General features: G+C 35.8%; 1 protein-coding gene across 1 annotated transcript in view; it reads right to left on the bottom strand.

The window, feature by feature from the left end:
• The window catches only part of STK39 (serine/threonine kinase 39), a 91,648-nt gene that overhangs the window by 44,314 nt on the left and 24,398 nt on the right, over nt 1-22,936 (bottom strand). Inside the window, 7 exon segments of the mRNA XM_080600978.1 lie at nt 14,595-14,660; nt 14,767-14,815; nt 18,254-18,387; nt 19,665-19,766; nt 19,859-19,968; nt 20,453-20,508; nt 22,617-22,758. Of these exon segments, the coding sequence (XP_080457104.1) occupies nt 14,595-14,660; nt 14,767-14,815; nt 18,254-18,387; nt 19,665-19,766; nt 19,859-19,968; nt 20,453-20,508; nt 22,617-22,758 (659 nt within the window).

Raw genomic sequence — 22,936 nt, 5'->3', positions numbered from 1 at the left:
TCTTTCCTATGGCAGTTGCATCATAACCTTCTTTGAAACGCTTCAGCTTGTAAAAGTTAATGAAAAACCAGTGCAACAGGCCAACACAAAATCACTACACAAAAGTGATTACGAGAGTTTGGGGGGACCTGATGGACTACTTAACAAACAACTGTTATCAGAAAAATATAAACTAGATGGCTACAAATGGAAGGCTATAGAAACCTATATTCACCACTGCAAAAAGTATCCACCTATGCCTTGCCAATAATCTCAGCTTCACTTGGTCACTGCAAGAAACTGTGCAAAAAATCGGAGAGACAGCAGCAGATCTGAAGAGATCAAATAAACCGACAGCATAACATCAAGATATTTTCTAACAGCAAGGATATTCCTACCCAAATTCACAGAGACAGTGAAACAAGAACACCTCTCTCAGGACATCTCAAATCCCACTTAGAGAATCTCTTCTATTTATGACAGATCTTAACTCCCAGCTCCTGCTCAACATAAGTGTTTTTTGTTTTCTGAAATGCATGTTGAAGATGAACTTACATACAGACAGTAGAGCTTTTCTGCCTTCAAAATGAAGTGCTACAGGAAACTAATGAAAATGAGTAACATCAAGTGTATGCAAGACAGAGCACTCATCCCAACTTCTAGGAGGGGGAAAGGAACCTCTATCCTAGTAGGGAAAAATTTACCTGAAGACAAGACAGAAGAAAGCTTAAATCGCTAAGACAAGTATGGTTTGAAGACATAACTTAGGGATGAGTACTACATAGCTCTCAAAGGATGCCATACAATGATCAAGAAAGAAAGCAGGCCCAGATTTTGTGTCCTGTTTATCAAAACTTTTGATGAGATTCAATGACACTTTACCCTTGAGGGATGAGACAGAACTATTTTCTTCTGATTTTATCTTACAAAAATAAAGTGTAACATTTGACTCATATGAACTATCCTGCAAACAATGCACCATATTCTTCATTTGTACAGTGGGAGGGGGAAGAAGGTGGGAATTTGGGTGTCAAGACTAGAGATATATTTGGCAACTGAATCCATAGTTTGCTGTGATTGTATATTCATGATTCAAACTGCTGGAAAGATGACATGTCTGTAGATATTCATATGCAAGTCTAAAACAGTCAGTGGACTTCAGTCCAACTCTCCAGTCTTTCTTGTGTCAGTGATGAAATTTGCAGAGAAGCCCAGCAGCATGAGAATGGACATTTGTCTTCAAGTGACAGTAGCCATTAGTGCTATAGGTAGTTTGAATTCCATATTCTCATTAAGATCCAGATTGTGGGGTTTTCTTCCCTGTTCATCCAGCACTTCAGAAATTAACTTTGTTTCTAGGCCAGCATCACTTAAGACAGACCTTATAATGGTAGCTTGTAAGAAAACTAATGGAAGGTCATTTATCATTGGATTGGAACAAATCAGATTCCATTCCTCAACAAAACATCATCTCTTTGGACAAGAGCTCTTGTTCTCAACTTTCTTTTGTGAAGCAGAATAGTCTTAACTCATTAATAAATCCTTGCATCATGACTAAGTAGTTGGAATACCCTTCTGAGATCCTGATGCAGGTTCTCTTTCTTGTTTGAGGGCAGTGTGATCAAGGGGAGCATGAAAAAGCCTCCCAAAGGCACAAGTATCAACCAGCTTCAGAGAACGAACTGCTTCAGCACATTAATCTTGATGAGAAAGGAAGGGGAATAAGAACAACAATCTTAACACTTGTCCTAGCAAGAATACATCACAGGAGTTGTACGTGGAATGTTGTAAATAAGTACCTGTAATTTGACTATTGGTTTATCATTTCAAATACTATTACAAGACTGATAAAAAGCAGCATGCATGCATTTCACCCCTATGATTAAACCAGTTCAGAATGTTCTATATATTTCTCTTATCTTGGTGCAGGCCTTCTATTTTTATGAAAGGAAATAAAGACACAGACAAATGTAGTGATTTATTCAAGTCCACAAAGCAAATCTGAGACAGAGCATGAAACCAATACAAACTTTTTGTATTTCTACGAAAATAGGAAGGAAGTTCTTTTACATGGCATGCAATAGCTATACAACTGCAATTTCTCCATCAGCTTTAGTCAAAATACACAGCATTGATGGCTCTTTATGCAAGGATTATCGCTCAGTAAATAATTCAGAGGGAAACGGAAACAAGTTAAAACATGCGCAATTTAATTTGGGTTTATTGTTTTAAAAAAAAAACAAAATGCTCCTTCCAAAACAGAACTAAACTGATTCATAACTTTAGCTAATAAAGAAAACAATGCAAGCCTTCAGCTTTACAAAGACAAATTAACGCATATTAGAAAACATATTTCACATAAATCAGAAGAGCACACAGGGAATAAAAAATGAGTTTGAATGACTGGCATTTAAACTGCACCCAAGACAAAAGCAGCTGAGAACATTGTAATCTGCAACTAAAAACACATTGTAGGAAGAAAAACTTAAGACACTGCCAGCATTACCACAGCTGTGGAAGAGACAATACGAACATCAGCTGGAACACAGAATGCTTGGACAATGAGAGAAAAATTGTAACTACCACAAAATTATTAGATAACAAGTTATTACTGTGTATGCTGGTTATTCCAGAATGCAGAGTCACAAAGATATAAGAATAAATTAGTCTGTTGACAAAATTATTTGCCCTTGCCCTTTTAAAGTAGGATACAGATCATTAATATTCTTGACAAACAATAGAATGCATAAGCTTTCCAGGAGAAAGTCTGCATAACCAAATGAACACAGCAACTGTAAATCTTAACCATCAAAAGTTAGCTCAAAGGTTGCCTGATACAGAGAGAACTCTAGCATCAGAATGCGGAAGCTGCCCACATTCCCAAAGTTTGAATAAAAGCAGAATACGAAAAGGAAGCAAAACAAATTGTTGTCTTCTAGGCACTGAAGTGCTTGCTATATGTAGATATTACAGAGAATGGGGGAAGAATAATCTATTATTCATCACTGATTCTTTTGCTTCTGCAATCTCTTTACAAGTCTATTTTTGTAGGGGGACAAGGAAGGGAATGAATGTTTTCTGAATGTTAAGATCTTTCTACTTCCTTATTCACAGCTACTCAAAATAAAAAAGAACTTGGCCCAGTTACACATTTAGTGTTTTATTTCAGTACCTAATTTTTTAAAACAAAAAGGACATACTGTGGGATGCCACTGAATACAGACATTAAAAAAAACCTGTTGCATTTCATACATGGTAGAGCACATCATCTAGATCACATTTAAAACCAGTTCTTTCAGTATGAGTAATAACTATGCATCTATTGTCTTTCTCATTCAATAGGAAGACTACTGAACTAGCCATCCTGATTTGTCCAGTATTTCAAATATTTAAGCTTTAATGTCTAACATTAAAGTTTCTAGCAATTGAATATTTGGGATAGAATCACATCCGGATTTATAATATTTTTAACTGTGCCCCACAAAAAAAGTAAAGGTAACCTGAAAGTATGGCAAACAAGATGCATTTGTGTAAGCAAAATTCACAGCACTAATGAGCATTAAACACTTCAGTTATATAGGAGATACCACTACCTACCACTACCATGCTCCATACATGGGTAACTTACATCCCAAAAGCAATTCGTTCCTAAATTCTTAAAAAGAGGCAAATGTGTAAATGTCATCCATTTCAAACATCCGCAGAAGTCTTCATGGAACCCTAATCCTGTTCCCCATTATTTTCTAGCTATGTAACAGTCTGCTATTCTACAGTTTGCATGCTGTAGATTCCCAAGTGGAAAATCTTTATAATTATTTTTTAAAGAAAACACATTCTCCTGGAGATCTTGCATCTCATCGAATCAAATAGCTTAGCTTCTTCTAGAGATAAAATTGTGTTTTATTTTACCACTGATGCTGTTCAGCTACATCTGCTAATACAGTATTCAAGACATACACGATCCAACATGCCCTAGAGAGTGAGAATGACAAGCTGGTTATTTAAACACACATTTTCTGCAGTCTGTCCTAGTAAGAGGCCTGATTTGACTTCGATGCTGGATAGAGAAAGACCCTAAAGACTTCTCCCTCTTCCAGAGGCAGGCTTTCTCCTAAAGACACCTTGACCAGCACGGCACTTCATATATGCTTTGCTCCCTGCTACAAGACAGTTACCACTTTTATAACAGAAAAATAAGAATGGTCAGAACTCACTGCAACAGTCATGGCTGCAGGAAAGACAAAACAAACATTAGCTCAGAAAAGCAATATGGTGTTCATTCAACTGAATATTCTGCCTATTCCAAGAAAGCTGATTAATTTATTCCTGAATTTCAAGGGCTTTTTGAAAAAAAAAATATAAAGGTGAAGAAGTTAGCATTGGTCTGGTGGCATGTCCCCAGATAGGGGGAAAATACAGTCAACACTGAACATACTGGAGAGGAGACAATGAAACAGTTCTACAAAAATGAACAAGTGTTTACAGAATTGTTCCTCATGACAGTATCTTTTCTACTGCTTCAAAAAGCTCCAAGATTTTATTCAAGAAAATTATTGTTATTACAAAGATCATGCTGTTAAATTTTACACTTAAGAACACTTTCCTATTTATTACACTCAATTACTCTCAAATATTTATTGTCATTAATTCAGACAACCTTTGCAATGGCAGCAAAAGCTACAGGATTTTCAAAAATGTGTCTCAAGTAGCTTTTTTAGCATATGAAATTATAGCAGCTTTTGGGTTTAAGGATTAATGGAAAGCCTCACAAAAACCCAGAAGCCAATATTAAATCTCTCTTCACTTGAGGAAAAAAAAAAAAAAAAAAGCTCAAGTTTCCTAGATAATTGACAAAGGCTAAGAGCACACAGTTACCACCGCCTGGCAGACATAAACTCTGAAGTATGGGAGTAACTGATGCCTTCCCCTGCATCTTGCAGTAACATCAGTTATACCCCAGCTCTTTCAGTAAGAAAGGCAGACTAATAGGAAATACTCAGTGTTAATACTGGACATAAAGATACACAGACTGAAGACATGAGGGAAACCTGTCAACATGAATAAACACAAGCACACGAACAGGAACTCCAAAAGAAGCTAACAAGTACATTTGTAAGCAACCTTTTGCTTCTCTAGTGCGTTCAAAAAGATGCCCTGATACAGGATCATCTATTTAATAGGAACAGCAATAAACAGTCTTCGTAGAATGACACTTACATGCCTCAGTCAAATCTCAAAGGATAAACCAGCCTGAAAAAACACAAGTACAAATTCTAGAGTGGTAAAAAGAATTCCAAACAAATTCAGCATCCGTTCTTTGCTTCTTGAGTAAGTTAGTCCATCACTCTAATTTCCAAATGCCTTCAAATAAATTTGTGTAGTCACATAACTATTGAAAATTTACAAAAATTCACACTAAGCTAGACAAAACTTCACTTAAACTAATTTGCCAGACAACAGATTAAACAAATTAAAGTTCAAGCGTTTGTAATTCTGAAACTTTATAAAATCATCATTAGAATCAATGTTTTTTCACTGGTTCCTGGAACATAAACAATGAAGACCATCACTGTTTGTCAGCCACAGAAAATAAATCCTAAACATGACTTATTTCTTTAATATATATATATACAAATGCAACAGAATCCTACTATCCAGCTACTCTCTAGAAACTTCATAAAGAAATCCAGTTTATTCCAGACAGCTTGAACATAAATCTGTCAAGTAAAAAAAAAAAAAAAAAAAGAACAACCAACTAGAACATTGTTTTCTCACAACACCATCATACTACAACTGCCATATGAACTATATATCTTATGGGTTCAAAAGTAACTGGATCATCCGTTGCCATTTAACATAATAAGAGGAATGTAAACATTAAATACAGGCACTCCAATTTGTTGCTAGAATCAAGGAGGAACCAGTCAAACAATGCTGTACATTTCAACCTTTCCCTAAAACTGTGTAATGGTTCTTGCAGGAGATGGGACACCGCTGTTACAGATCCCCAGAAGTTCTTAAAGATAAGATGGCTGAATTGCTCTTTAAACTGCCAGTATTAATTGGTAATTGATGAGGTAGGTAGGTTTTCTGTTTATACCCCCCTTCTACTCCCCCCCCCTTTTTTTTTTTAAATCACAAGTCTCAAAAGCTTCACGTCTCATACAGATTCAACATAAAGAATTTACCATGCCATTTGCTCCTGTTATGTTTACAGAAAAAAAAGAGGATGAGAAATAGGACATTACAGAACACAATTCTGTTTTTTAGCAGATTTTGCTCTGTGCATTTCTCTAAGAAACAGACCAGTTCCCTCCATACTCATCTTAAGCCTGTTGAGCAATCAGGTTTTACAAATTTTACCTTCAGGCCTCTTTCAAACCTTTACTGAATGTTTCCCAAGATACATAAACTAATTTAAATCCTCACACCTATGCATCTATTTGCATTCCAATGCAATGAAGGAAATCAGCTTCCCATCAAATTTATCCAATCACGGCACAAACCTTTTGCTTAAAACAGTTCTAAATTTAATCATAGCTTAGCACTTGGGGTAAAAGGCAGATATTGGAGAATTCACTTTTCTACAAAATATTTTCATGCAAAAGAACATCATTCATTTTGCACACAAACATCTACACTGTAATCACATTTTTCCAAAAAGAATCTGAGGTACAGGAGAGAGCCTGAATTCCCCCGTGTATATGTCATCCTCTGTTCAATAGTCATGACGTTTCCTCAAGAGATGGAGGAAGTCGCCATTCAATTGAGTCTTAAAGGCCTGTGGATACCCCAATCCCTTTGCTGTTGGTTATTAAGCTCCCCTGAGTTCATTATGTTGGGAATTTTCATCTTTATTCTGACATAAGCCAAAACACCCTCCAAACCCCAAAGTGTAATTGGGAAGGTGTTTTTTCCCCTCACCAGTATTTATGCAGATTATCATTATTAATGGAATGTACCACTACCTTTCCAAAATAACATCCAAATATTTCTGCTCTGTAAGAATCAGGTGTTAAAATACTACAGTAACTTGTTGTTTTGACATTTGCTTTCCCTTCTCTTAAGCCTCTCTGCACAATACAAATTCTGATGTGGACGAGTCTTTTCTAGATTTCTTTTTTTCCCACTCGCAAAAGTAGTTAGACAGAACTCTAAATGTTTTACATTTATGTGCAGGAACATTTTTGTTGTTGTTGTTGTTGTGTTGTTGTTTGTTTTATTAAATGCAGAGAGGCCTAAGACACTGTTTTGACAGCAAGCATTTAACCTGACATAGAAACTAATTCTGCAAAAATTCTGGTCTTTCAGGGCCAGACACTAATTTAAACTCTCATCTCAGAATTAAAATTCTGTGATGTGCAAGCCATCACTCAGGACTATGTAAGTCCCTTCCCCTTGCAAGATCTGGGGAGGTTTGTTGCATTACAGCTTTCACAGTACAGGTAGCTTCAAATTCTCTATTATGCCACCCACGTCTCCACATTATGGAAACTTTCCTAGGGTTACAATTCATACCTGCAGAAAATGATAGGTAAGGCTGGTCCTGAACCCTGAAAATTAACCAAAGTTACAATTCATGTTCTACATCAAATTAATCATTATTGCTTCTCTATGTTTTACAACCACATCTAGGTTCTGCATAAAGTGCAGATTGAGAAGACAGATGACTGAAGGTTTTGCTGTTGCTGAGAAGTTTCTTTAGGCATTTCTGGTGGGTATATTACATATGTAAGAGAAAAGAACCTTTTGAATTAAGAACACAGAGAAGCTCCTGGGAAGCAAACATGCTATTTGGTGTACACATCTCCCGTGCTCTCAAGTTTCAGTCTGAAAGTTTTGAATTTCAGTATTCCAAGGTGACCTAGCCAGAGGAGACAAAGCATCATCAGAACTTCAGGTTGTATGTCCTGAGTCAGAAAAAGCAAGAGCAGTGAACATTCTCACATATACATTATCTCACAAGATAAAGGAAATCTTGTGATATCCTTCAAATCCAAGTAACTTTTAATTCCAACTGAATTTTTCAATTCCAAGTCAAGTGTAACTGGTGTCCACAAAACATGGAAACACTCATAGAAATTGTCATCCCATTTAAAATTTCACATTAGAATTATGATCATAATATTTCATTGACTTCGGTATTAGGCTTTCATAAATCAAATTTTGATCCCACATTATTTTTCTTCAATAATTAACCGTGCTTCTGTTAGAATTAAAGTATGTATTAGCAGCTATCCAGCACACCCTTGCAAAACAACTGTTTACTTTGAAGTGTGCAATGTCATGTTTATGAAACACATATAATTACCTCCAGAGAGACAAGTCAACAAGGAAAAACTGAGACACTGATGCAAATTCACAACTACTTATTTCTTCCTTAATACAGCACAAAGGACTGCAAAAACTGAAATGGCACCTAAGTCATTTAGCGCACAAATTTTATTTTTTTTACATCTGTAAATTACCAGTTTTACTCACTACTGGAATCATTTACGCTGGAAATTTCAAGTCAATAAATGCAAGATCATTACATTTTTTTTTCACAAAAGAACAATGCACGAAAGAGATGGATAATTTAAAATTGCATAGGACTTCCTTAACTCTCTACTAGTTCTTGAATAGTGTCTCTTTTATTTAATGGATAAAATAGCACAAGTCAAAGAACAGACATCTGTTTATAAAAAAAAAAAAAAAGAATTTGCTTTAAATACGTATGATACTGGTTTGTTTTCACAGCCAAACACAAACAGTATCATGCTCACACGATGAATGTGACAGGAAAACTGAGAGAGGGAGGCAGGGTCATGAATTAAGAAAATTGCCAGGAACACTTACCTACACTCACAGTTTACACATGGAATACAGGGGAGCAATCAGAGAGAGGAAAACGAAGGTATTAAAGAGACCCAAGCTTATTAAAGATACTTAAAAGGAATTAAGCTGTTAAAAACAAAAAACTGAGTATAGTTCTCAAAAAAGTTATAAATGATCATGAAAATAATGAACATAAATCTACAATTTTCATAAAATCCAAATATTTAAAACCCCAGTGTTTATATTTTAGTATGACATAAACAGCATGCATTTTACCAGGCTTTAACATTTAACATTGCAGACTTAGAGGTGCTTCTAACTTTGCAATGTTCCCACAGCCTGCATGACTACAAGGACTGAACCCTGCTTGTTGTACTGTGTTAGATACGGCTGCCCTCTGCTGTCTGTGGCTCTCCCACACAGCACAGTTAGGATGCACAAGCTTTGTAATTCAGTTGACTTTTTTCCCTTTTCACTTTACATACTACCTAACTTTATTCAAACTATGCATGTGCAGGTAAACAATCTTCTCCTGGAGCTACTCTTCAGTGCTCATCAGAAGTTGGACTTGGCCTTATTATGACACTATTACTATTCCAGTCCATCTTTCTAATCTGCTAGCCTTAAACTGCCTGTTCTGATTAAAACCTTTAAGTTTCCTGTTCTTTCCATCATTTTAACTTCTTGAGCCAGAAGCACTTTTCAGCTAAATTAATTCCCGCCTAATACCAGTGGGCAGCATAATCTCAAGGATGTCCTGCTTGACCCATTCTCCCCAACAACTTCAAGAATAACATACAAGACCTCCTGATCAAAGAATGTACCATCAGCATCATGCAGTTTCTTTATCCTATCTCAAGTCTTTAACCAGAACTCATTCAACAGGGTCTCTAAGGATATACTACACTTGCATTTCAAGGTAATGAAACTCTCCTCCAGTATTAAGTTTCAACAGCTTAGATAAATGCTAAGTATTTAAGTTACTGGTCTAACAAAAGAAGTTCTCATTATTGACCAACTTCATGTTAGGTCATGGTCTAGACATTTTCGAATGGGTCAAGAGGTTATGAACACAACATTGGAGTAACAGCACCCATCTGCTCATTCACTAATGACAATGACTATTTCACTACATAAATGAATTCTGAAGTTGAACTATGATGCTTTATGAACTGGAAAACACTATCCAATACAGAGTAGGGTTACTTTTTAATGATTAAGATGAATCATGTGTAAGCTTTTAAATCCTGACAAAAAAAAAGTAATACAAGTTATTATAAAAAAGTTTACAGCCATCTGAATTATAAAAGCCTCAATGAGACAACTATTCCATAGTTTGTTTCAAAGCTGGTCTGTTCTCTAACAGATTAGGTCCATTTGAGAGCACAAAATCCAGCTTCCTGAAGTCTATACAAATGGCAAAAGCATACTATGAAAGACAGGATGGGCAAACCCATATACACCATATGAAGTTCTTTGTATCTTATGGCACAACTGTATTTAAGTGTAACTGACAAATGTTGACAACAGTCTGTTCTTTTTGTTTTGTGTTAAAACAAAGCTGATGAAACTGTAAGTGTCCACCCCTTAAAACATTTTCCAATTCCACTATCCACAAATGCAGGCATAACTTTCCGATTATGTAAATTTGACCCCAAAAAAATCACATTTTGTGGGAAGTGTTTCTGTTAATTTTTACTTTCAACATCTCCTTGCAAACAAACTTTGCAAAAAAAGACAATGCCCTTTTCTCCTCTATTTTTTTTAGTAGTATTCAACAACATTAAAAATAGCTGCACTGTTTTTTTGTTCGTTTTTGCTTTTATTTGTAGCAGTTCTATGGGTAAACTGAGGAGTTAATACTCTGCGATGGAGTGGCATCCCCGACACAGTCTTGCCAACACATACTTATCATTGAGTTGCTGTTTTCCAGAAAAATCATACCAGGACAGCATCTGTCCATTCTCCTTATATATCAGCCATAATGAGGTAAGCATTTTTTGAAGTGTCAAGAATCACAGCAATGAATATATGTTTTTATTAATAATCTGGGCTCAGATTAGTGTTGCTCTCTGCTTTACAGAAGGTCTGGAGCACAGCTGTATGAACACCAATCTTTGGTGAAGAGCTTCTATTAGATTAAATCCATCACTGCAACATGCAAATGTTGCAAATGATGCCTTGCTTAGGTGGTATCATACCGCTCTCCCTACTAGGATTGTTAATTTCTTTAACAGGATAACATGCCATTCAGATCCATTTCCCTTAATTAGCTGTACTGCAGACCTAAAACTTCAACCCATCAGTAAGGGTATTTCTACTGAAATTTTAATAAAAACTGGTATCGCTCACACTAATCATCTCTTTATGCTGTCATTTTTTTCCCAGTAACTTATAACTCTAAGGTTTAAAGAGCTTCTATTAACAGTGCAGAGCAATAGCACCTTCCCAAAAATAGAATTCAAGCCCAATTATTACTCAGAATTTTTTTTTTTTTTAACTAGTAACAGTTCAGACAACTATTAAATGTAAGTCAGATACACCTTTTTCCCTGTTCACTTTGTAAAAGTGGCAGTCATACAGGACGTTCTCAAAATTAAAGAAATGGGATTATAAAATCACAGAATTGACAAATGGCCTCTGGGCATACAGAGTACTTACAGTAGTAATTAATTTTTTAGTGTGACCAGATTTCGAAACTGACTGTGGAATTCTGGAAGCTGCTTCTAACTTCCTCTGTTCCAATACAGCAATTTTAGTCACAAATGAAACAAAACTTAGCATTCAGCCTAAAACTACTTCAACACACGTTAAAATGTGTATCTATACAACAGCTTAGCAAGAGCTTAACAGGGATGTAACACAGCCCTGATCCAAGCAGGACAGGGCAGGCTGCTCTACCATAACACCATCTAACAAGCAAGAAGCTTCAGTCAGGCCTCCCACATTTCTATCAGCAACAAAAGCGTGGCCTTGGAGAGCTGTCCCCTGCTTGTCAGACTGCACTGGGCGTAGAGCATTCACAGCAGCCATTTCTCCAGTTCTTCTAGACACCAGCAATGGTCTCCCAACTGAGCAGTAACATTAACAAAACCCAAAATGGCCATGAAGTTGCATAGTGTAACGCTCGTTCCTGTAGATCGGTACTGGTATGCATTTAAGCAGGTTCTGCTCATAAACAGGCAAGATATGTTCCTCCTGGGCCAGTCAATTCTAGAAGTGTTTTACCGTTATCCTTGATTACCTGAAGTACCAGGAAGAGGCATCATTTCAAGATTAACACAATTAAAAACGAACAAAGGCACTGGGACATGGGTAATATATGCACAACAATGTAGTTTACAACAGTAGTTTCAACCCACGCTGTAAGAGTGAACGCTGAATCTTATCCATTTGGTTTTTATAATAGGTAGTATCTTTACAGGCTTGAATGTTTTCCTCACACATAACAAGACCATGTGTACCTGTGATTTCACAAACAGGCCTGTATTCATATTTAGTCAAAACTGTTACCAAATGTAAGTTGTAAATACAGCAGCAAAACATGAGAATACTACGTCAAGAGAAAATAATTTAAAGTTAAAACTACATTGAGGCTGGAGTTCTGGGCAACAAAGCAAAGTAACTGTACGTGCAGTAAGTGTAAGAAAAAATAAATTACTACAGAGCAGATCCAATACCTGCACCGACAGTGGTACTGTAGATCATTACTTACAGGCATTTCTTACCCAGTGCTACAGAAGATAATTGAAACTGATGACACTAGCTCCTTCCTATCTCTTACCCAGAGACACTCTTTTTTCCATTACAAGGGTTATTCTTTCCAAGGGTGACCTCTTAGACATTTTACATGTTACATGAATGTTTGAGCAACCGAACTCTGCTTAGAGCTTTTTTATTTAAAAAAAAAAAAACCACAACTTTAATATTAAAATACATTTATATTTTATAGTATCTTAAAACAGCAGCTACATGCAAAGTTGTAAGTGAATTAAATTTTAAATTCCTAATGAATTTTAATAGTGTCCTTTCAAAATGTAAATAATTTAGTATTTTCACAAGCTAAAACCTATTTTTTTTGTATTTTATGCTGCAATTAAAAGACCTATAATTTATTACTCTAGCATCATTCAGCTTTTACTTATTAAGAATCACTCCTCCTCCAAATTAGGAAGAGCTGTACAAAAAAACATTCAACAAGCTGTTGCTGATGGCACAAGGGAAGCTACTATGAATTCATTTTGCAATTCCAGATGCTAAGTTAAAAAAAATAAGTATGTGTACATGGGTATATATGAGTTAACATGCAGTTTCTACAGCTGACCTGAGGACTCAACTGAGATAAATTCTATGAGGTCCATGCTCTATTGGAAACAGAGTTGGTACTAGAGCATGCCTAAATTACTCCTGCAATGCCCAAGAAGGAAAATGAAAAAATGCTCTTTCTCTACTTATTTTTCTCTCTCCAGTTAGGGCAATTTTTATGTGGGCATTGCTGCCACCACATGGCGAAACAGATGAACTTTGCATTTTGCAGATAGTGCACTGCTCAACAGGCTACCCCTACACTACATGAAGCCCTCTTTTTTCAGCTTTGTGTTCCAACCTCTCAAAGTCCAACCACTGCCACTGATCTTCCAAATTGCTTCTACCTAATAGAAGAATTAGAAAGAACTCATAGTATACTGAACCCACTGACAGCCTCTTCCTATCACAGAACACCAGCTATAGAAACAATTACATGAAACATTCACAAACACAACGAAATGTTACAAGCGCCAGTTCAGTTCACTGCTAAGAAAATATAAGAAAAGTCCTACAGATGTTCAATACCCCTGGAACTGGTGTGTCACGAAAGGCTGCAACAGTTCTTTTCTGGAAACACCCTCCTTAAAACATCTTCTCAGAAATCAGACTACTTTGAGAAAGTTAGACTGCGCACTTTGTCCTGATACCTGCAGAGGTTTAGCAATCTGAGCAGATTACTCACACTGAACCTATATTGTGAGCTTATTTGGAATTAAATTTAACTTCTCACAAACCACAAAGCAGGAGTCTACATTCATTCCTGTTTAGTAGCTCTTATGAACAGTAGCTTGCTTCATTATTTAAGTTTTAAAATATTTACCTGTTAAGAATTGTTTAGTTCTGCTGCACCTCACTTGGTAAACTCCTTTAAAGAAGTGCCAAAGATACCACAGAAATATCAGCACATGCCACAGTAGTGGGATAACGAATAATAATTAGTTCAATAATTAATAATTATTATTAATTAATAATAATATTGTTAATAATAATTATGGTAATCGTTTAGCTCCATACATTTTGGAATAAGGCTTTATAGGTACAAGTAACTCAGGAGCCCTCTTGTAGAGTTTGACCCTGACTTCCACACATTAAAATATTCAACGTTTAAAATAACCCAGAAAATGAGCTAGTTGTCAGTAATTACTACTTCAGTACCTTCATCTTTTCCTTAGATAATCAAATATACAAGTTAGTTATGCAGCTTATGAACCTATATGCAAGCAGATCTGCCACTTTTCATTTGCACAACCATTTCACCTATAAGTTTCCAAAAGGGAGTGGGGAAAAATAATCATATAACATACGATGATATGTACCATGCATCATTTTGACAAGGCCAGGAAGAAAGTCAAAATGCCCAAAGGCTACCTTGAGAAGGCTATGAAGGAGCGCATAAAAGAATAGCTCAGTCAAGTCATTAAAATTTAAGGAAATTAAACAGTCCCCGCCTTCCCTTGCACACAAGTCAAGAAAGAGGTGAATACACTCACCTTTTTTGCTCTTTGTGCTATATTAGGTGTTCTAGTGAGAAGCTTTTCAATCAGATATTCTCTATTCTGCAAAACCAACATTTCATAAGTTAAAAATCAATACAAGGAAAGAAGAAAAATCATGTAGATTTTAAGGCAGAGCAAAATTTACTTGTAGGGTTAAACGTTTTACCTTGGCTTTCTGGAAAAATTTGCATTTTAAAAGTTCTGCTGCTGTGGGCCTGAAAGATCAATAATAAATTAGAACAGAAAACAAAGACCCCTCTCAGTGAATACAGTACAGGACGTTAGTTAAATGGTACGTCTCTAATACTTTTGAATTAGTACTGTATGAATGGGGAAATGAATGGCAATAGCTACTGCATTAATTCATACATACTTACCACGCATGAAAAAACCTTTTCCCTATGGCAAAGATACAAAAAAAAAAAAAAAAAAAAAAAAAAAAAAAAAAAAAAACCACCACCACACAAAAAATCAGTATCTAAGTCATCAATTTTCACCCTCTTTCTTTCAATGCAAATATATTTTACCCTTAATACAAAGGGACAAAAAAGAAAAAGTCAAGTAAAACATGCTTCCCCAAGTGACTCCATGAATGCAACTAAACTTTCCTCCACAGCAATGAAAGGGTCCATTTTCCAAACAGTAACATCATACCTGCTAATTGCATTCTTTCTTTAGTGATGCAAGCAGGTATTCACAAGAAACCATACTGACACTATTAATTTGATGCAAAAACCAAAGAACCATGAGGAGCATCATCCAACTAAACAAATACCAATTCAACAGTTGTAAGGTCAAAACCTACACATTTCACGTTTACTTGCAGTTCTGTTAAAGTCTATTTCTTCCGATCATCTTCAAGTTTATATTTTTGAAGTTTCCAACAGATTTTCATAATCTTACAGCTACTGAAATGATTCACATAAAGGGATTTGTCCCCCTAGCTTCAGGGATCTAAAGCTACACATCCAGACAAAGCCATATTGTGGTACTGAAGCAGACTCTGGAAAGAAATAGAAGCATCTCTTGGGATGAAATAAAATCCTTCAGGTGTGGGGTTTTGTTTTGTTTTTTTTTTTAATCCTTTCTACTAGGAACCGAGGCCCCTACCCAATGCTGATTTTGATATGGCTAAATCTAGGGGAGCTGGAATCTCCAAGATTCATAATTTCCAAATGAACAGAAGCAACATCTGCTGTGGATTTTCATTTGACTTACAGCAATAGAGTGGATACAGCTTAGGTTAGATAAGACAGTGGAAAGTTTCCATATGGAAAAATAAAAGAACACAAAAATCTGAACTAGTTAATTTCTCAGGGGACACATCTGAAGAGGAAGTGAAGAAAAACAGGAATGTATCCCAGCTCGCTCCTGCTAGAAATAATGAAACTATTCCTGTCATCAACAAAAAGCATTCAATTTAGACATAAGACAGTAGTTCCACAGAGCACCTATTTTTCTCCCACTCCAAAGCACCACTCTAAAATAATGGAGTTCTTAGTGGTGATACTGTGAAAACCACCAAGCTTAGCCGTAATTCACACAAACCTTGGAAGGGCAAAATGGAAGGGGAACCTTTTAAAAATCAGTTTCTGCATCGAGTTTTCAAGTTCAACCTCAAATCAACTTTAAACTTTAAGACAAATCTTTGTGACCCAGCACTACTCTCTCTCAACACGGATATGCACAATTAAAAGCCAGATTCTTGGTAAGGTCTTATCCAAACTGGTGTTCATTGCTCCACCATTATTTATACCAGACACTTCTGAACAGGTCTGAAAGTGCTTTCCACACACACTTAGGAGTGAATTACAGCCGAGGACTGTAACCTACATACTTTGCACTGAGGAGAGAAATACTCACATACAGAAGCCCAAAAGAAAAACATCATGGCCTGAGTGACAACAGTGCAATGCCAGTCACAGAATTTGCCAGAAAAAGCAGTCTCCCACAGTTGACACAATGACTATGGAAGTATCTCTAATGCAAAACTAACTTCCAACTGTGAAGAAACTAAATGTACCAATAACCCCTCAACATAAGGACGCTCTCTATCAAGAGTAACTGACGCATAGATCTCACCACCTATACGCTGGGCTAGTTGTTCAGTTCAGATCAATCTAGAGCATGAAAATACTGTATGTGTGTTAGAACACTACTGTTTCAACACTGGTATCAGGTAACTCTTAGCATTGTATGTTCAATGAGAGGAGGAAAGCTATTTTAATTATGTACTTGTGTTTTCCTATTCATTTAATCTTTCCCTGAAAATTGCTGAACATAGGAAACTTAAAAGAAACTTCAGAGCATAGAATCATAGAACGGTTTGGGTTGGAACGGACCTTTAAAGTTCATCTAGTTCCAAACCCACTGGCATGGGCAGGGGATACCTTCCACAAGATCAGGTTGCTTATGACCTTGAACACTTCCAAAGAGGGAGCATCCACTTCTCTGGACAAAGATTATACTTGATTATCCAGCCTGATATGCCAGAACAACATTTCATTCTGATCCATAAGCAGCCAGCAAATTGCCGTGCTAAGCTTAAAGAATTAGGACTTGATACTAAGACCACCAACTGGAAGGAACGGGGGAATCTGAAAATAGTACACAAATGACCTTTCAGTCAAAGCAGAATTTGAAGGATTTCAAGAATAAAGATCTTAACATGCAATTATTATTTTTTTTCTTAATTATAATTTATGTCTAGTATTACTTCCAGTATTGCTGTTGTTACCCTTGAAATTTAACTTGCTTCATACCTTGGACTTAATGCTAGTGGAACATCAGCAAATGAAGAACATACAATAACAGACTTAATCACACTACTCAGTCAGAATTGCTGTTTCAGACCATAATCTTTTTTTCCCCCCACAAATGTCAGCTGTGAAAGTTTTAGAAAAGTGCCATATTGAACACCCTCAGGAAATAATGTTAATTAGAATGTGCCTCCTCCACCTCTTCAGCAAGACACCTACGAAAATAGGTCTGCATAAAAACGAATAAAGGGTAAATAAATGAATTGCTTTGGGAACCGGAAACCTCAGCAATAATTCTGAAATAAATGTTTAACATTTTCATTGTCTTGGCTACCCCATTCAAAAAATACAGCAAGAAGAATCAAAACACAAAGATAATTGCCTACAGTAACACGAGGATCTCTAAACAAGCTCGGAGCATCCCACTTCAAATTACAAAAATCTCTCTTAATAAGTAATTTTCTCTGGAGATACTAAAGTTAAAAGGCAATACAAAGCTCAAGACTTTTTTTTTTTTTTTTTAAATTATTATTGTATAGGCCAAGAGGTCATAATGTTTGGTTACCAATAGCTCTGTTTGATCACCTTGAACAGTCATGTTAGATTATGGAAAACAAAGATTTATATCCTGCTTCCAATGAGAAATTAAGATATAGAGCAAGGAATTTTGTTTGATCAGAACAGCATATTTAAATATAAGCAAATTAGGTTAAAAAGCTAGAATAAAGCTAGTGACAATTCAGAGGCAATTTCTTCTCCCCAGATGAAGATACTGAAGGTTAGTATTACAAAACTCAAATCATATGCTTAAAGGTGATGTTTAAATATTGGAACCCTAAATAGTCTGTACATTTAAAAAAAGTAATTCCACTGTGTGTGGCAATAATGACTTACCTTTTGGAAGGATCTTTTTGAAGGCATAATGAAATCAATTTTCTAAAGGATTTGCCATACTTTTTCATCATCTCCTTGTCCTCTACACCTGTCTCTAAAGTAGGAGGATCATTTTGCAACGTCAGCATTAACACCTACAGTAAAACCCAAGAAAAGGTACTGTAAGCAAAACCAATTCAAAACATGCAGAAATTAAAAGAATAAATATTCTTCAGATATTTAGATATTTATTTATCTGAGATTTACTACTAAAACAAAGTAGTGCTGACCATCACAACAGCATTTCTATGCAATCCTCAGAACAACGAACAGTATAACTGATAAAAAAAAATACATTAAAAATAAAGAATATATACACCACTTTAAAATTCCCCAAACAGATGAAAACAAGTGGTCAGAATACTTAAAATGTTGTGCCCAGGTGTTGCATCCTTGGACTGTGGACTTGTGAGAATAATGTGAACACACAAGTGAAACAGAAAAAGAGGAATAGTAAGCAAGGTTGCTGCAATCAACATTTCTACTGCATAGATCAAAAAAATACACACTTTGGTGAAACACTGCAACATTTAAAGTATTTCAGACATAAATGTAGATCTTATGCCTGAAAAATAAAATATATTTTCTAGGATGTTGTAATAATAAAAAACATTTATTCCTTTATCAGCTATATTAGACACCATTCTACACCTTTTCAGAAATACTGCTGTGTACAGCAGTTGCTATAAATTTAAGCATCTTAACACTATATAGGATGGTGTATCTTCCCAGTTCTGAACTTTAAAAATTTTTAATTACTCTACGAAAAATAAACATCAACCACAAGCTTCCACCCTTTCTCCCAACTTTTTTTTTTTTTTTCTCCCAGTAGGCTTCCCTACTAGGCTACAAGCTCTTCTTCAAGCAAAGGCACAAAACTCATTTCCAGAAAGCCCTTAGTTACTACCATTATTTTATCAGAATTAGTGAAAAATACATAACAAATCACTTAAATGCCCAAATTGAGGAGACGCTTTTTCAGAAAACCTCTATATCACCCTATTTTAAAAGCACAAAAACATAATCAGAAAGACAGAAGAAATCACAAAGAATGTACTACATACTTTTCTACCTTCAACAGAAGTGTCTTGTTTATTCTTTTTATTTCCTCAAAAGTGAATGAAGCAACCCATCTTAAATGCTAATAACAAAGGCCCAAAAGCCCAGTTTCATAGGTCTGTGCCTTGCACATCAATGCTCTCACACAGCTGCCTACACACCATCACCACCACCACCCACATTCAGCATCCACAAAGTTGCCCTACTTGTAGTCATCTGTCAACAGGAAAAAAAATGCAATAACCAAAGAAGTTTAAAGACAGAACAAACTGAATCCTGGAACCCTTCGGCACTAATATAAAGTGACAGTTACTTTCATAGGAGGATATTTGTGATAAGGTGCTGCTCCTGTTGCTAACTCAATGGCTGTTATCCCAAAACTCCACATATCAGCCTTGAAGTCATACCCTCGCACCTGGAATAGAGCCAGAAAGGAAAAATATGGTGGTGATTTCTCAAGTTATAAAGATTAAATATTTTATTTTTATTTTTAAATGTTTGTAATACCTGCTCCATCACTTCAGGTGCCATCCAACATGGAGTACCAACAAACGTTTTCCTTACTTTGTTACGAGTTACATCGCCTCCTGTAGCTAAAAAAGCACTAACGCCAAAATCTGGAGAATAGGAAAAAAAAAAAGTTATAACCACTTGAACTACCAGTAACAAAGCAAAGGTTTCATACAGTAGAAGTGAAGTCAACTCATAAAAGTCAACTCTCTTTCATAAAAGAAACTTGGGGTGCAGCATAATGAGCAGTCACAAGGGAAAGACCTAAAAGTACTTTTTGCAAATAAGAAGCCAGAAGGAAAAATCCAGGTTACAAATCAGGTATCTATTCTTCAAAGATGAAAGGAGATTTTACTTTGTCAAAGCTAAAACATGTAACAAGGAAGAATATCAGCCTTTGGACACAAAAATACTGAGCAAATTTTAAAGTCAGGTATCATTAACCAAACATCCTAAAACTGGACAACCTACAGCTACAACTCTCCAGTAAAAAGCCAACAGGAAAACTCATATCTGTTGTCCTTAAGCAAGCCTCATATCCCTTGTTCTTTTAATTTAGCCACTACTTTTTTTTTTAATCACTGCCATTACCTGCTATTTGTACAGAGCCATCTTCACCCAGAAGAATGTTGCCAGCCTTCAAATCTCTAGAACGTACAAATAAGAAGTTACTTATGTAAGACATAAGAAAATACATAAACTTACATTTTATGAAGAAAAAAACACATCTTCATATTACGTAGTTCCACAAGATGGTATTTGAAAATTTAAAAGGCAGGAACAGGAATTGAAGTATTACAATAAAACAGAGTGCAGAATAAACTCAAGCTGTATCTTTGTGTACAGCCACCCAAATTGGCCTTGGCACAAATTGAGTAGAATTCAAGGATACATTTTTAGAATAAATATTTAGGTCCAACTGTTTTACCTCCTTTTATAGATGTAACTTCACAAATGGTTTCAGAGCTTTATAGCAAGAATTAACACTTCCTCACACTGAAATGCACCACTAACGAAAAAAAGTGAAAAAAGTTGTCTTCTTTGATCTCCTGAGAGATCGAATGGTAAATATAGTGTAGATGTCTATCCAATTAAGTTATTAAAGCTCTGAAATAGCAACCACATTTTCCTAGTGTACTCGGATTAAAAGTTACTTGAAACTGAATCTGTCAAAAATGCACGTACTTAAATGTCAACTACCTATCCATGTAACACACTACTCATAGATAACATTTAAAAATACTTTCTAAAATAGAAATGTACATCCCATTCTTAATGCAGAAGATAGATAAATCTTTCATACAGAAAATGCCATGAACATTAAGAATTTGAGCAAACCTTTCCAGGATTTACTGAAAGAAATTAACACTTTGCTGTTGAAAACTAACATAACCTTCTGCCTTATACATAAAGGAGAGTACAGTAAAACAACAAAACAAAATCCCTTCATTTTTGAAACATTTCCAACAGGAAAATACTGCTTAATACAGTGTTCCCCAAACTGCCACAGGTTTTACCTACAACATACATAGAGAAAAGGAATGTACATTGTATTCTTTTGAACACGACTTCTGTGGTATTACAGTTTATAAATGAGGTATTATAAGAAGGAGAAATCTTATGTGTAATAAGGAGCTTTATCTTTAAGCTCCATTAAAAAGATACAAGGGGAATTCCCAAATCTGACCTGAAAGGGTCCTGTTATCCCTAAAAGCTAATGAATGTTCCTTCTGCAGCAGTATCAGTGTAATAGAAGACTACAAATTAAGTTTTGTGGCAGATCTTTGGAATTCCAGAACAGAAGTCAAGTTAACTGTTCTTTATTTCTCCATTTATCTCAATTTTCTCTCTGCAAAATGAGGAAACAGTTCTTGATTTACATCAAAGGGAGCTCATTTATAAGATGAGACATTAGTAGTACATAGAAAGAACCATTACTGTGTTATATCCCTGCCACCGCCATTATCAGTTCTGTCTGCAGTGAATCTTTTGTGATTGTGAATCTTTTGTGACAACACTCCCTTATAAAGGCCAATGCTAGAAACAGAGAGCCCCTTCTTGGCATCTTCCTTAAAAGGCAAATTCACCTCAGTAAAATTAATTAGCGAGGCCGAAGTACAGCACTTCCAGTTTCCAAACAGTGGAAGCAACCTCCTGATCAACAGGTATGTATAGACCACACTGGGGGGTCTATATAGAGAACACACTGAACATAATAATCACTTAGATACGTATACATCAAGATGCAGATCCATAATATCAGACCTGGCTTCATGTATGGTCATGTAGAGACACCTGTAGATTTGTATTAGACACTACTAATTATCAGGAAGAAATACATTCCACATTTATGCAGCAGTGCCCAAGTGCCTAAGATAATGTGTTTACTGTTCAATACAATACACAAATATAAGCCACAGACCACAGTGCAAACTAAAGTCAGATTAAATATCAGGAGTACCAGTGGTTACAGGAGTATATACCACAGTTTTAGCAGACTTAGTGCAGCACAGGCCTATCTTAGCTATAAAAGGGACAGACAGAATAAAGACTAAACGAGTACGAAGTATAAGTGACAAACCACAGTCAAGATTACAGCATCTGCCTGAGCAATCTAATTTAAAAATTACTGATCACATTTACAGTATGTGAAATAGGCGATATAATTTGCTTTACCAAGCAACTGCAGCTGACCAGTATCAACACCCTATACATGCAACTTAGAAAATGCTTTTCACTGTGTACATGCTCCTACCTGTGAATTTGCCCGTTCCTGTGTAGATAGTCTAAACCTTCCAAAACTTCTTTAAGAATTGTTGCTATTATGGGTTCTTCAAGGACACCATTTTTGTGCTCACCTCTATTGACAATATACTTTATTATATCAAGCATTGAACCTATATTGCAGATCCAGGGAAGAAAGAAAAAGAAAAAAAACATATACAGCATTATCATATTGTTTCTTGAAAGTCATTTCTTCATTCTTCCCTTGTTATTGCAATTTATATCTTCAGATAATGAGCTCTCAGAATAAAGCAAACTATTACCTTGTTCAAACGAGAAACAAAGGAATGG

The sequence above is a fragment of the Anser brachyrhynchus genome (assembly GCF_964034855.1).
Source record: "Anser brachyrhynchus genome assembly, chromosome: 7".
In the NCBI taxonomy this organism is placed as follows: Eukaryota; Metazoa; Chordata; class Aves; order Anseriformes; family Anatidae; genus Anser; species Anser brachyrhynchus.
The sequence above is the reverse complement of the archived record's forward strand: the minus strand, read 5'-3'. Positions and strand labels throughout refer to the sequence as shown.